At 36.6% G+C, this 14679-nt stretch overlaps 1 protein-coding gene and 1 long non-coding RNA gene across 10 annotated transcripts; both read right to left on the bottom strand.

Annotated features, from left to right (window-relative positions):
* Window positions 1–3191: 3191 nt before the first annotated feature.
* Window positions 3192–8659, bottom strand: LOC126582307 (uncharacterized). 8 transcript variants are annotated; one of them, XR_007609434.1, is made up of 8 exons: window positions 8046–8659; window positions 7782–7895; window positions 7141–7205; window positions 6167–6276; window positions 5014–5088; window positions 4842–4918; window positions 3639–3705; window positions 3192–3357 (listed from the first exon to the last, which is right to left on the bottom strand). It is a non-coding gene; the product is annotated as an uncharacterized LOC126582307 (long non-coding RNA). The 8 variants fall into 8 exon arrangements; XR_007609438.1 differs by lacking the exon at window positions 3639–3705; XR_007609433.1 differs by lacking the exon at window positions 3192–3357 and having other exon boundaries at window positions 3364–3705.
* Window positions 8660–11112: 2453 nt separating this feature from the next.
* LOC126582305 (G-type lectin S-receptor-like serine/threonine-protein kinase At2g19130) lies at window positions 11113–13831 on the bottom strand. Of its 2 annotated transcripts, XM_050246410.1 has the most exons (2): window positions 13537–13831; window positions 11113–13281 (listed from the first exon to the last, which is right to left on the bottom strand). In XM_050246410.1, the coding sequence occupies exons 1-2, from the start codon at window positions 13733–13735 to the stop codon at window positions 11303–11305; spliced, it is 2178 nt and encodes a 725-aa protein (XP_050102367.1). In that variant the 5' UTR covers window positions 13736–13831; the 3' UTR covers window positions 11113–11302. The 2 variants fall into 2 exon arrangements, with proteins under 2 accessions (XP_050102367.1, XP_050102366.1); XM_050246409.1 differs by having other exon boundaries at window positions 11113–13831.
* Window positions 13832–14679: the final 848 nt, after the last annotated feature.

Below are 14679 nucleotides of genomic sequence, written 5' to 3'. Positions count from 1 at the left end.
TCAAACTTTAATTCTAGCCATTTTGGGCCTGTGTTTGGAGCCTTGAAGATCCAAAAACGTGGGAGGAGAGGGGACATCTCAAGCTTCAATTTCGGCCGTCAGATCAAATGAAGTGAAATAGATTAATTTCGGTCATTGGATCGAATGAATTAAATAGATCAATGACAAAAAATTAATAAGAGTGTATGAGATAAAAATGAGCGTCTGAATAGAAATATCCTTTTTTAGCAATGCTATTTTAGGAGTTGTTAATAAAAATACTTAGTTAACCCCTTATGTTTAATTGTATTAAAATATATATATTCGATTTGTTGGCATTCCTCTTCACTTGTCAAAAATTTTAAGTTTGATTTTTATAGAAGACGAAGACAAACCAAATTATTATGCATGGCTAATTGTGTGGCTTATACCAAGTTTCACCTTCTTCTACGTTCCTCCTCCTCCAGCGTCCTTCATCCTCCTTATCCAGCATTGTCGTAGATATAAAAGAAAATACCGTCTTTGGTTATTGGATTGGATGGGCATTGAGGTTGATTTTGGATGTTTGCCAGATATAATTGGGGTCCAAGATGAGAATACCAAGTAATTACGACAATAGGAGAGATACGGCCCATACCAAGATGTGAAGCGTAATTATCATACGTCTGTAATGCATTATATGTTCTATAATAATTCATATTCTTCTACCATTTCCCGCTATTGTGAAAAAATATGCTAGACATGCTCTATTGGGTGGGATTTTTGAGTTAGATCGTGTTACTTTGAAACCTAGTGTTTTCGTAGCAGTCCGATTTGATCATTGATGAGCCGATATTATACTATATATTTTACCATAATCTTAGTATTAATTTATTGATTATTTTGGTAGAATTGTGATACTTTGAATTATATTTCCAATGTAGGACATTTGATTTCCTCTTGAGCAAAAAGTATTCAAACGGATGAATTTTGGAGTCATTCCAATTGCAAGATGTTCGTTAGTCTTTCAACGTGTTTATGTCAAAGTTTCAAACTTTTATATCAAGCGGTTTAATTATGGCGATGAAATGAAGGAGGTGTTGTCAAAGTAACGTTTTGAGCTTATTTGGGCTTTTTGGCATCCAAGATGATGTCTTTTGTGTTCGAGGCCTTCTACAATTATGTTCGGAACATCTCAAGCTTTAATTCTAGCCATTTTGGACCTGTTTTGGAGCCCTGAAGAACCAGAAACGTGGGATTCTTTGTGGCTGTACAGATTTCCCAAAGTTAGAATAGGAATGTATGTCCTAGTTATCATATTCTACTGTGTTTCCTAGTTTTTAGAAGACCTTTTTCTTGTAGTATAAATAAGGCTATTTAGCCATTAGGGAGGAGAGGGGAGACGTATTATTTTTGGAGAATTTCATACTGTTTACCTACAAGGTGTTTTCAATCCTTTTTCTAGTTAATGATATTTTCTTTAGTTTTTATTATGATTGTTCATAACTAGTCTTTTTGCTAGGATGAAGCCACGAGTAAAACCCCTCCCCAAATTTATGCATTTTAATACCAAAGAATTATAAAAGTACATTTTTGCCCCCTATCTTTACCCAATCCGAACCCTCTCTTTAGATTATCTTCCTCTCTCTGTTTGCCACGTGGCACCACCCTAACTCACCTCCTCATCCTCTCTCTTTTCACCAATCTCTCACTCTCGCAGCTCTCTATCTCTCTTACTCTCACAATACCCTATTTCCCTCTCCCCCGATTGCAATTAACCACCCACACACCCAAGTGACAAACGAATGGCGACACAGGTGTCATCATCACCACCTATGTAAACCCTCTTCCTCCATCGTCTCAGTGAAGCATGGGACACCCAAAGTCCACCCAAAACTCCCCAGTGAGCTCGTGACCTTTGAACCCAGATTTCGGCCACCTCTAAGCACCCCATGATGAATTGAAGGTACCAAATCTCTCTCTCTCGTCTCTAGTTTCATTTTGGTACTAGAATTGTACCATAAAGTTGTAAATCGAGCTTGAATGGTGCTTGGAGGAGTTGTCCGGTCGGATTCCAGCTTTCTCTTCCATCGGGTCTGACAACCCACTAGTGGAGTTAGGCCGGCCCAACCCTTTAAGCCTAAACCCACCAAACCCTAAGAGACCAGGCCCTTGGGGCCGTGTAGAATTAGGCCTTCAGGCCGTTAAGCCTAAGCCCAAAACCTTAGGGCAGCCCAACCCAACAACCCTTTTATTTATTAAATCCCAAAACCCTTTGCTTTGGGTCGGGCCTTCAAGCCCAAGGCCCGATAGAACCCAAAACCCAAACCTTTTATAACCTAGGCCCAAACTTATTAGACCCAAGCCCAAGAACCCAGGCCCAAACCCAGTCCAACCCAGCAGCCCAGCTGCGTGTGAGCTTGCGCGTGGTCGACGCGTGGAGTACACGCGCCATTGTCCACGGCGGCGCCGACTACTTTTTCGGCCAATTTTATATTGACTTTTCCTTGCTTGAGGCCATCGGAGGAGCCACCTTGTGGCGGCGCATTGGGGTACCCAAGGTCCCATTTTATATTTTTCGACGTCCTGGATCTGTTTATGACGTCCGTTTTTTGAAATTCAATCATTTGAGCATAGTTTTATTAATTTGACCCTTTATGTGCTTAGGTGCAATTATTAGCGGTAATTCCATCATTCCTATTTCGTATGGCTCTTCGACGAGGAAGTATTTGTGAGCGGACCCCTTTTAAAATGCATGTTTTAATAGTAGAAATGCATATATGAAAAGCATGATTTAATGGTAACGTTTTATAAGTAAATTGGATTTACATTATATGATTATCATGCTTTACGGAGAATATTTTGGAATACCATATTTTATCGAACTTATCTTCATTGTAGTATATATGATGGATGACAATATACTGCTTATGAACATGTTTTTACACTTCTTTATAGTATATACGAGAAAATATACCCGCGCGTTGCTGCGGGAACATGTTTCAGGTGTAATCGGATGAATAAAACACATTTAAGTTGAATAAATTCAACACAATTATGAGCAAACAATTTTTTTTATATACATTCAAGTGAGCTGGCATATAAACACATTGTACAATGAGTGGGAAGAAACTGAACGTCTTTGATTAGAAAGAGATGGTTTCCAAAAAAGTTCTCAAGTAATATACTCTCCTTAGCATGACCTCTCAATCCCCTCTTTATCTCCTTAGAATCGTACAACAACCCATAAATATGGTGCCCCTTTAAAATCCAAGAATACATTAAAAATTCAACAATACAGTTACAAAATCTCTATAAATGAACATACCTCAAAAAGCCAACGGCCCAAGTGACACTGCATGCACTCACATATACTGAATACACATACGCTCACGCACACTGAAGAATGAACGCATTATATTCAGTTAGCACCATTCAACTTTAAAAGCAGTGAGACCTTCCAAAGGCACGGCCTAATATCCCTCACCCTAATATCCCACCTGCAAAATCTGAACACTCTGACCTTTCCCTAGCTAGCTAGAAATTTTTATCACCCTCCAATCCCATTTCATTCCAAGTCCATTACAAAAATGGGACAACAAACTCATAACAAAAATACAATGTAAAAACCATCCCAAATCAGCAAGAATAAAGCGAAAAGAAAAAAACACATCATATACCTTTAACACAGCAGCTTGAAAAAACCCCAACAAAAAATTACAAATTCTGAAAGGCATCGTTTCTTAACTGAAAGAAAAAAAACGTATCACCCATCCGCAACAACAAATCGACCAAACACAGAAAACTCAATTAAAACAGCATTTAGAAGCACTATAAACCCAAATTATCATTGTGATCAATTGTTTGTTTATGATAACTATCTATTTTTGAAGCTCTCACTAATTAGTTCTTGGTTGTAGACTAAGAAAGACACGATGGGCACACACAATTAGAAGCTCTAGGCAAACTTGAATTCAGGAGACGGTTTCTGATATTGCTCTCACTAATCAGTCCTTGGTTGTAGACCAAGAAAGACACTATGGGCACACACAATTAGAAGCTATAGGAAAACTTGAATTCAGGAGACGGTTTCTGATATTAAATTACGCCGGAGGGTGTGCAAAAGTTGGACTGTGGCTTATTTGGTTCTACTTCTGAATTGCTTCTTGATTAAACTGTTTACTTAGCTGCTTTTAGGTGTCTTTTTCACATGCTTTTTTCTCTCAAAATTTATAGAAATATGAAAATGATCATCACAAATTTCAAAACCTGCATTAACCGAAATTAAAAGGAAATAGACACAGGAGTGTTTGCAAGATGAGAGAAGGGAAACAAAACGGAAATGGTGCATTTGAACAGAATGATGACAATTTAAAACTTTAATTATGAAAATGCATAATTTTCATGTGTTAAATGAATGAGTTATTTTAGGATTACAATGGCAAGCTTTCGGATTTCGAACTTGCGAAGGGTGATAAAACTCATGTTTCGACGCGAGTCGTGGGAACCTATGGTTATGCATCCCCAGAGTATGTGATGACTGGTGAGTGTGTGCGTGTGTGTTCTGTAACCATCAGTTCATCATATATCAATATAGCACACTCCAATTCAACCTATCCAATTCAAAGTAGCACATCTCTAATTCAACATATCCAATTCAAATTAGCACATATCCAAATTCCAATTCAATAAACCACATATCCAAATAAATTCAAACTAAATACCTAACATTCAATCACATATCCAATTCAAACTACATGGCTAATATTCAATAACATGTCCAATCTTTTAGCACATTTACAAAACAGATTTAGAACACTATAAAGTCTACTGAGCAGCAGAACCTAAACATAAAAATCCAACACAAAGACAAAGCAGCATACCAGTTATCTATCTTGTATGCTCTTTTCAGCTGGATCTTAACTCGTTTGAAAACTTGTCCTATGTGCTCTATTGCACCCTGCAAATTTGTTAACTCAACTTAATAAGTAACACGCTAATTCTTTTTTAGCCAAAACTAAGCCGAAAATTGTCAATCCCATAAAAAAGCTGCACCTTTTTCACTGTATTTTTCCAGACTTTAATCACAGAGAATCGGTCAAAGCGAGGGAAATTATGTTGATGTTTCATCTAATCGCCAAATACTGAATAAGGTTCTCAAGGTTTTTCATTGAAAAATTGACACAGTTTAAAGGCATTACTCTAAAGATGCTTTGCAAGTATGAAAACGTGACCAAGTTGATATCAATCACAAATCCAAATGAATGTTAAATAATGAAGCAAAACACTAAAACGAACAGGGTTTAAGAGGTTTAAAAATTGTGTGTTAAACCTAATAGCATATTCTCAAGAGCTTCATAGAGAGCTCTTTTGTTTCTCTTTGTCAACCACTGCAAGGATTGCAATTCAAATTTAATCAAAATAATTCATTTCGCATTCATAATAAACCCGAAAGTGACTTGATAAGATGAAATTAACCCAATTACGTGTGAAAGGAAACCTTTCCAATTAAATGAATGAAATATTTGATGTGGATCAAAACCAAAACCAAATGAAAACAAATATCGACAACTGCCCAAGTTGGTGTTTGCCCCAAAGGTCTTCCTCCTCCTCCTCTTGCCATCCTTTAATTGAAACCCTAATTTTCCTTACTACTAAATAATGCTATTTTCGATCTATTTCTTTCGGTGTGTAAACTTTACTAATTCTCGATAATTTTGAATCACTTCCACTGTAATTAAAATAAGTACTGAGTATATACACACTCATAAAAACACAAAATTCAGTTTTCCATTCTAAAAAATGAACGAAAGCACATACTCCAAGTCAATGTTCCTACTGTATTCATTAATCCAACGATGCATCAAATATAAAAATTAAATTATACCTCTAATTTATAACCTTTTGATCTTGCTTCATCTGCAGCTAAACCAAAATTTGGACAATCCCCAATATAATTCCGTCAAAATCCACATAGCAACACCATGTAAGAATCATATTGGGTGTCTACACCCACACTTATCAATGTACACATAAATTTGAAATCTGAATCACTTGGGCTTCAAAAATATTTGCACAGAAATTCGAAAGAAGATGGAACAAAAATTATGACATCAAAGAAGGCCAAAAGTCTTTGTATTCAAGCATTTAATACTCTACAAAAATTAACTAAACACAGCCACATTGAATACCAAACCCACTTACTTACCATCTTATCCAACTCTTATTTCGTAAATTTTTCTGGTAAAGAAGCGTAGTTTATCTTGAGCTCTGCAATAGAATAATTCAATTCTTCTTCATTGCTTTTCAATAGGATCCCTACAATCAAACAAACATAATTACTCTAGTAAATAACTTCAATTTAAAATGCAAAGATATAACAGAAAGGAAAGTGATTAATTAAAAAATAAAACTGTTAAAACAACAGACTGATACACTTAACATGCCAATTTATATACTATATAACAATACTAAATCAATTAATTTATAAAGATTAGAAATGGATTACAAAAAGCAGAAATCTTATTTGGCATGTATGAAAATGATACACACATTCTTAGCCAATCAGCATGAAAAAGGTGTAGAAAACTAATTTAATTTGTTAACTTTGGACAACTGGAGAGATGAAAGAACTCTTAGTTTTTACTATAAGTATGACAACCATGTGATTTCATTGTTAATTGGGATTGATGTGTGTCATTAGGATTGCCAAAATTAGTGATCTTAGAGTTTGGCAGCCAATGACCGAATTGGACTCAAGTTTATCAACATTTGATTCAACTAAACTAAATTGGATACGCTCATTAGCATAGAAATATGTATACCATATGACAATATTGAATCAAGTTATTTGCAAAGATTTAAAATGCAATGTAAAAAGGAAAAAATTTATTTTATATGTAATAAAATGATTAACAAATTTTTTATTGAGCAGTATAAAAAAGGTATTAAAAACTAACCTAATTTTTTAAGTTTGGAAAAATTGGACAGATAAAAGAAAGCTTTTAATCCTTACTATAACTAAAATAACTATGTTATTTCATTATCAAATAGGATTCATACGTGTAATCAGGGTTAAGAAAATCACTGATTAAAGAATCTGCCAGAAATCATCAAATTGGACTTGAACTTACCAATTTCTGATTCAAATAAACTAAGAAAAGGAGTTGGAATCAACCTAACCTCTGTTTTCTATATGCAGCAAACTGCATCTTGTTTTTGCCCTTGTTAACAACATATCTTTCGCTCTGTACACACCAAAAAACAGTAAACACCTCATTCATTACTAACAGCCATTTCAATCAATTAATTATTTAGACAAATTTTTCAACGATTCTGAAGCTCAGACAAAAATTGCATGAGAAAATTGAGATTATATGCAATTGGATGTCAAAGAACCTGAAAATACCATATATCCAATATTTAGTGCTTACACCTAAAAACTAATCTTTATATATACTTTAAAATAATACAGATCAATGTAATCTAAAACATTGGAAATGCATATCAGTCCAAGCCAAGGTCTCAAGTTCTCAGAGTGGGGAATTACTGATTAGAACAGTTAATTCTCTGCTCCTTTTTGGGTATGAACTAATTAGCATAGTAGCCATAAAAATACCAAACAAAAGCTCAATAATTTATGCAATTTGGTCAAATTTTATACAATTTCTAGCAAAACCCAAAACTCAATAATACAAAAGGAACCCAATAGATGATTAAAGCAATTTTATACACAACTTATGCAAGTCCAAAGAAACGCATTTGATCAAACTTACTGAATATTGAAAAAAAAAATTACAATCAAAGTACGGATTAATAACTACCTCAACAACTAATAGAGCCAAAGCCAAACCCTAGAGCTTCGAAGGGCAGAGACAATCACAGAGACAAGAATAGTCCTTATTCCTTCCCACTGCTGCTGCTGCCACTTTCTCTCTCTAAAAACCAATTAGAAATTGTTTATAAAGAGACAGAGAGGAAAGGGCTATGATGATTGGATGAAAGAAGCATGAAAAACTAAAAGACATGTAAGCTTGAATTCGAGTCCCAAATTGAAAATATAAGGGAGGAGTGTAAGGGTGACTTACCGAGGTCAGGAGAGGTGAGTCTCGTAGGAGAAGTCGACGAACAGTGGCAGGAGCCAGTGCACAGTGAAAGGCCTCGCCTGTGTCTCCTGAGCAGAACAGAGTGAGTGATAGTGGTTCTGTGAGATGGAGCGAGTGGTGGTGGTGCTGTAGTCATGTTTTGCCGGAAAATAGAGGCGTTGGTGCGCCTCGGTGTTTACAGAGAAAAGAAAGGGGAGTCCAGGGAGCTAGTGGTTGTTTGATGGAGTTGAGGCTCGCCGGAGTGGCGAGTTATGATGTGGACTCAGGCCTCTCGGCCTCTGGGTTTTACGGAGAAGGGGAAGATGGTTTAGGGTTGAGAGAGATGGAGGGATGGCTAGGTTTTAGAAAAGATGAAGAAGAATGGGGGTGAGCAGCGCTGGGGCTACAGGTTGAGGGAAATGAAGAGAGAGCAAGAAGAAGTCGAAGGCAGTGAACCCTACGGACAAATTTACCCTTCTAAGTTCTAATAATTACCCTTCCAACCCAGCCCAAATCTGATGGGTTCCTTGTAAATCAGGTGAAATCAAGTGGCAAACAATTGACTGTAGCCATGAACAGTAAGGAACAGTGCCAATTGCAATGCTTTCTTTAGACTAAAGTAATGATGTATGACTATATGCTATGAAGATGTCTTTGAGATATATGTCCTTATATTGGAAAGAATATATATTTAATGTTTTTGTGTGTATTTAGTGGTTACTGTTCTACCGACTGGCAATGATACATATATTGGCTTCGACTGGGCGTAGGTTGGTGCCTAAGGGCGATGATACTCATATATTGGCTTCGGCCGGGAGAGATATTTATGTTGGCTTTTGCCGGGTATAGGTTGGTGGCTTTGGCCATAAGATACTGTTACATGATACCACTATTTAGCACATTTTACGATATATGTTTCATGAAAAGTTTTATAGCATGCTAAGGTTTTCGGAAAACCTATTACATAGTATATTATTGAGTTTTCATAAACTTTGGGGGTTAGTATGTTGATTAACTGTTTCAGTATTATGTATATATCAACTTGGTCCACTCATGTTTGTTTTGCGCTCCCTTAGGACATAGGAATGAGGTTTACAATCCGAGCTATGAGGCATTCCCTTACTAGTAATATCGTGCCTTCATCTTGCTTTGACATCTTTGTAATAGCATCTTCCCTTGTATTTTGAATTAGATGTATGCTCTGAATATGTTATGCACTATCACTATCTTTATCATTGTTGGCAGTTGAATATTAGTATATTGTTTTATGTAGTCCGAACGAAATTTATACGCATGATTTACATGTTCTCAGCATATGCATTCATTAAATGGCTTGCATCACCCTCAGATGTCGGCCAGCATGTGGCCATCCTGATGTCCCCCTAGACATCAGGATCGGGGCGTGTCACACAAGCCTTAGCATGAATCTGTGATTTTATTAATTTTCTTATGAATGGATGCATGCTTCATTTGAATTATTAATCACCGCAATTAAATTATCTAATTGTCTTAGTGATTCGTGACCATTAGAATATTTAGACAAGTAATTTGATGCAATTTTCGTTGGAACATCACCCTGAAATTAAGGAGGGCTTCTTTTGATTAGTAATTGTAAGTTCACTTAAGGCGAATATCATGCTCTTAAGGGTTGCATGGTTTTTCAAAGGGTTTTCACAAAGCTTAATGAGTCTTGCATGTTTATATTTGATCTGAACATCACAAACGGGTTGCATGTTAGATATACGTTTTCACTTGAACATTAGGAGAAAAATATGCATTAGGAAAACCTAATCTTGAAAGCATGTATGTCGAAATTCATAAGTAAAAAACCCATGTGTTTAAATTGCTTTCCAAAACCATTTTCTTTTGCTTTCTTTACTTTGTTGAATTATTTAATTGTTTTATTTAAATTTTTTTTTGTTACTTTAGATTCCAAAATCGTCTTTTTCGAAACTTTGTTTTAAATAATTAGCTAAGGATTAGTTTAAATACAAATTAATCATTCAATCCCTGAGAAAAACAACCTTGCTTGAGCTTCTATACTACAATAACTTTGTACTTTTGCAAGTATTTTAAAGTTTTTTATTCTTACTTTTGCATGTGATAAAAATCTTATTGATCATATTTGTGGCTAACAAGTTGTACATGTAATCCTACAACCAGTTGCCAAAACCCATAGGTTAACCAACCCAAAACGAAAAACAAATAAACCAAGTGAAAACTGAAGGATGCGACGGAAGTGTCAACGATGTTGGGCGGAAGCGACGACAGATGTTCACTAACGTTGTTGTTAATGTCATCCATATTTGTTAGAAGTTGATATGTTATCGATATTTGGTAGATATTATTGATATGATGTCTCTATTTGATACCAATAGAGTTTATTTGAAAGTCAGAGCTCGTTTGGAAGTACTTTTAAAATGACTAAAAGTGTTTTTAGGAAAAATATTTTTGCAACCAATTCTTAGTAAAAATGCAAGTAAATCCTGTAAAAACACTTAAATTGTTTCATGGAAGAAGAACGTAACTGACGCTTTTTACAAAAAGCACTTCAAATGCTTTGGAACCCAAAACCATTTGTTTTGAAGCGCTTTCAACCATTATAAAAACATTTACAAACGAGCCATCAGTTTCACCCCTCTTATACTGTACCTTAAATTTAACATTTCAACCGTGTGATTTTAACCAGACGGCATCTAGAAACCCCTCAAATTAATCAAAGCCATTTCAACTTCTTGCCTCATGATTCCCACTTGTGCAGCTTTCCAGTCATTTTAAATGGTGTGGTGTAGTATCATTGCGCAGGATTCCGATGCTGTCGACGTTACATATATACACACTCTACATTCCCTGATATTTGTCAAAACTCTACAATTTCCAAAACAAGTTTGGTACACTGTCCTTTTCCGCAGATATAAAGTCCACTCCACGTTTTTTTTATCAGTTTTGTTTGCATAACACACTATTTCCTATCAAAATACAGTATTTCATAAAATTCATTCATTAGATATTCCGGAATTCAAAATGTCTGCAGGAAAACAAAAGAGTAGCAGGAACTTCGGACCAAATAAGATTTTAATTGCTTTTTCTTTTCTTCGAGCGATATTCTAATTTAATTAGTGCAAAGAAAGAGAATTATACAACAAGAAAAGTTGGAAACTTTGGATACTATTCCAACGATTTGTACATTGTAAAACAAAACTACATGGGAGGATGATACTGCAAATTAGTAGGTTTAAGCTCCAGAGATAGTAGTATTACTAATTACTTGAGTAGCCACGCCTTGAATCCGAAGCAGTGCTGGAAGAAATGTCATGGTAATGTATGGACTCAAAATGACTCTTCGAAAAGCGGTCCATGAAGTGGGGGACGGGAGGCATGCCGAGATCTATAACTCCTTCCAAAGCTTGAACAACCTGCCCCATTGTTGGCCTATCCTTCTCGTCATCTTGAATGCACCAACAAGCTACTTTGCATGCTCTCATCAATTCTTCTTTGTTAGCATTGCCTTCTAACCTGCTGTCCAACAGGGTATCGACATTTTCTCCTTTCGTTAATACATTTGCAACGTGAGTTGGGAAGTAGTTTTCCAACCCATCATCCAAAAGATCTCGGTTTCTCCTTCCTGATATGATCTCGAAAAACAACATTCCATAACTAAAGACATCGGCTTTTACTGTGATAGCTTCTCCTGATATCCATTCCGGAGCAATATACCCCCTTGTTCCTTGTATGGTTGTAATTATCCGGCTGAAGTCTCTGCTCATGAGCTTTGCTAGGCCGAAATCTGTTATCTTGGGGGCATATTCTGCATCCAACAAAATGTTTTCGGGTTTGATGTCGCAGTGTATGATGCATTCTCTGCAACTATCATGAAGGTATGCAAGTCCTTTCGCAGTGCCAACTGCAATGTGATATCTAGTTTTCCAATCCAAGACGATGGGACTCTTTTGAAACAAAAGCGATTCTAGAGAACCATTTGGCATGTAATCATAAACCAACAATCTTTTTGAAGTTTCTGCACAAAATCCGCGGAGACGAACAAGATTGATATGTTGGACTTTTCCAAGAGTCCTCACTTCTGTAAGAAATTGATTATCGGCTTGCTCTGGACAGTTAAGTCTCTTCACTGCGATGGCAGTAGAATTTTTCAGCGTCCCTCTGAAAACAGAACCAAAGCCTCCTTCCCCAAGTTTTTCAGTAAAGTTCTTGGTTGCTTTTCTTAGAATCCTGTACTTGAACATCATCAAAGAGCCATCATCTGCCTCAGACCTTTCCCCAGAACCGGAACATTTATTTTTGGCAATTACCACAATAACTAGTAAAATACCAAGCAGACCTCCAAGTACTCCAGTGACAATCCAAAGGGTTTTATTCTCTTTCTTCGCCTTTGGAACTCGAAGATGCCACTCTTTGCCTACGTTCTCATCAGATGTAAGTTGTTTTACATTGAACAGATCTCCTTTCCAAACCAAACACCTACTGTCATAAGCAAAAGCTGTACACGAGCAATCACTCGAGCATGCCAATCTACATTCATCGATGTTCTTACCTGCTAAAGTCTCCGAATTCTCTGGAAAGCTTAAATCGGGTATCACCACAAACGTTTCATTTCCTCCACTACTGCATTCTAAAGGGGTTTTCCTCACACACCCTTCCCAGGAATCCGCCGAGTCCCAATCTTTTGGGGATCGAGGTTCAAACCCTTCCAAGCAAACACAAAGAGGCACTTGTTGCTGATTGCAAATGCTAGAAGCACCGCAGAATCCATAGACGTCACATTGTTCGGAGGGTCGCAGCCAAAATGAAGTCCATTGATGGAAGTCCCTCCCCCACTTGGAGGCCCTTAACTGCCCGGAGATATCAAGCATGTACTTAACAAAGATGTCGGGGTAAACTGCATCATAAGAAAAATAACTCCCCAACTCATTGGAAACATAGCTGATATTCGTGATCAAATAATTCAACTGAATTTCAGGAACTTTCGTAAAAATCTTGCCTGTCCAAGGACCAGTTGTCCAATACATTCTAGTCCCATTATACATCAGCAACAAACTCGTCCCGTTTTGTTCGAGGTCTAGAGAGAAAATCCCAGGTGCTGGGTTTTGTGAGCTTCTCCAGGGAGTGAGGGTTAGTTTCTCATTGGTCAGCTTGTTGTATCCAAGCTTCCCGCCCGGCAGCCAAGTGTCCGTCGGGTGATCGAAACTCTGCCATATGACAGCAGACGAATTCAAAGCATCTGTTATGACAAAGTTGCCGCTGTCAAGAAGTATTGCTGCTACTTGACTAGTAGAATTGGAAGCAATTGAGAGATCACGAGTTGTTGACCAAATGGCAGATTTGGACTGGTCGAAAAGTGCTAAGGTTCCGTTTGGGAAGAGTTGAAGGGATGATAAAAAAGGATCGGAAACAGGGTGGTTTCTGTTGGCCACCCAAACGACAGTTTCCTGTACATTTTTGTACCAGATGCCTATGTAGTAGTTGTTGGAGTTACCTGGAGTGAAGAAACCCAGCTCGAATATGCCGCGTGGTGATGAGGTGATAGTTTGGTTGCCGGAAATAGATTGTCCTTGGGAGATCATGTTGCTTGACGCCGCCGAGATATCGGCGGCTTTCAAGGTACAGCAGAACACAAGAACCACAACCAATGACTTGTAACTGATTTTGTTTCTGCCGCTATTCATCATATCCATCTCTTCATAAAACTGCAACAACAAGGTAGCTATATTTCCCTTCTTTTTTATGAGTAGAACTCAGCTTACCCCTCTCTTTGAAACGTTCTCAGTGTATGTGTGTCCGTATTCTATATTTACCAACAAAGAGGAGCTAAAATACGAGGAATGCTTTGCCCTTTAAGAAATGGGAACTTTAACGAAAAGCAACCGATACTGTTCACTTTAACGAAAAACCACATTTTTACACTAAAAAGTCAATCCTAGTACTATTCATTTTATTTTTATAAACGAAATTATTTTGTGATTAATTTACAAAATTTTATTTTTATAAACGAAATTATTCATATTATATGAATTTATATCGTTCGATGATATATTTGCAAAATTAGTTAACACTAAGGTCCCTTAATCAATCAAGAATAAAAAATAAATAACAATTGTAATTTTTTTATTGATTTTGACTTATATGAATTTATATTGTTCGATGATAAAAAACTATCATATTTTTCTTTTTATATTTCACCTTTTTATATAATAATTTATAATATTAACAATTCTAATTACAAGGACAAATTCTAGAAGGAGTCTCATTCTAGAATCAAACCACACAAAGTATTTTGGTAGGAATTGCTCAGGGCATATGACGTGTACCGTGATGCATTATGGACTAGTTAGGAGTCAACGGTTTTTCAAAGACAATGTTAGGCTACAGTCCAGGATGAAGGGTGGTGATTGATCCCCCCTCCCCATTCTTTTGACAATAACCATGGGAAGCAGACCCTGCAAAATTTCCTTATTCCAACAAACATTGCTAATTACTTGATTCATGGTAAGAGACCAATTAATACTTGATTCACGGTAATAGGCCAATTAATGCTTGTTCGAAAAAACAACCGTTGCTAATTACTTGATTCACGGTAAGAGACCAATTAATACTTTAACGTTGAGTATCAGTTAATAAA

Source organism: Malus sylvestris, chromosome 9 (genome assembly GCF_916048215.2).
Source record: "Malus sylvestris chromosome 9, drMalSylv7.2, whole genome shotgun sequence".
In the NCBI taxonomy this organism is placed as follows: Eukaryota; Viridiplantae; Streptophyta; class Magnoliopsida; order Rosales; family Rosaceae; genus Malus; species Malus sylvestris.
The sequence above is the reverse complement of the archived record's forward strand: the minus strand, read 5'-3'. Positions and strand labels throughout refer to the sequence as shown.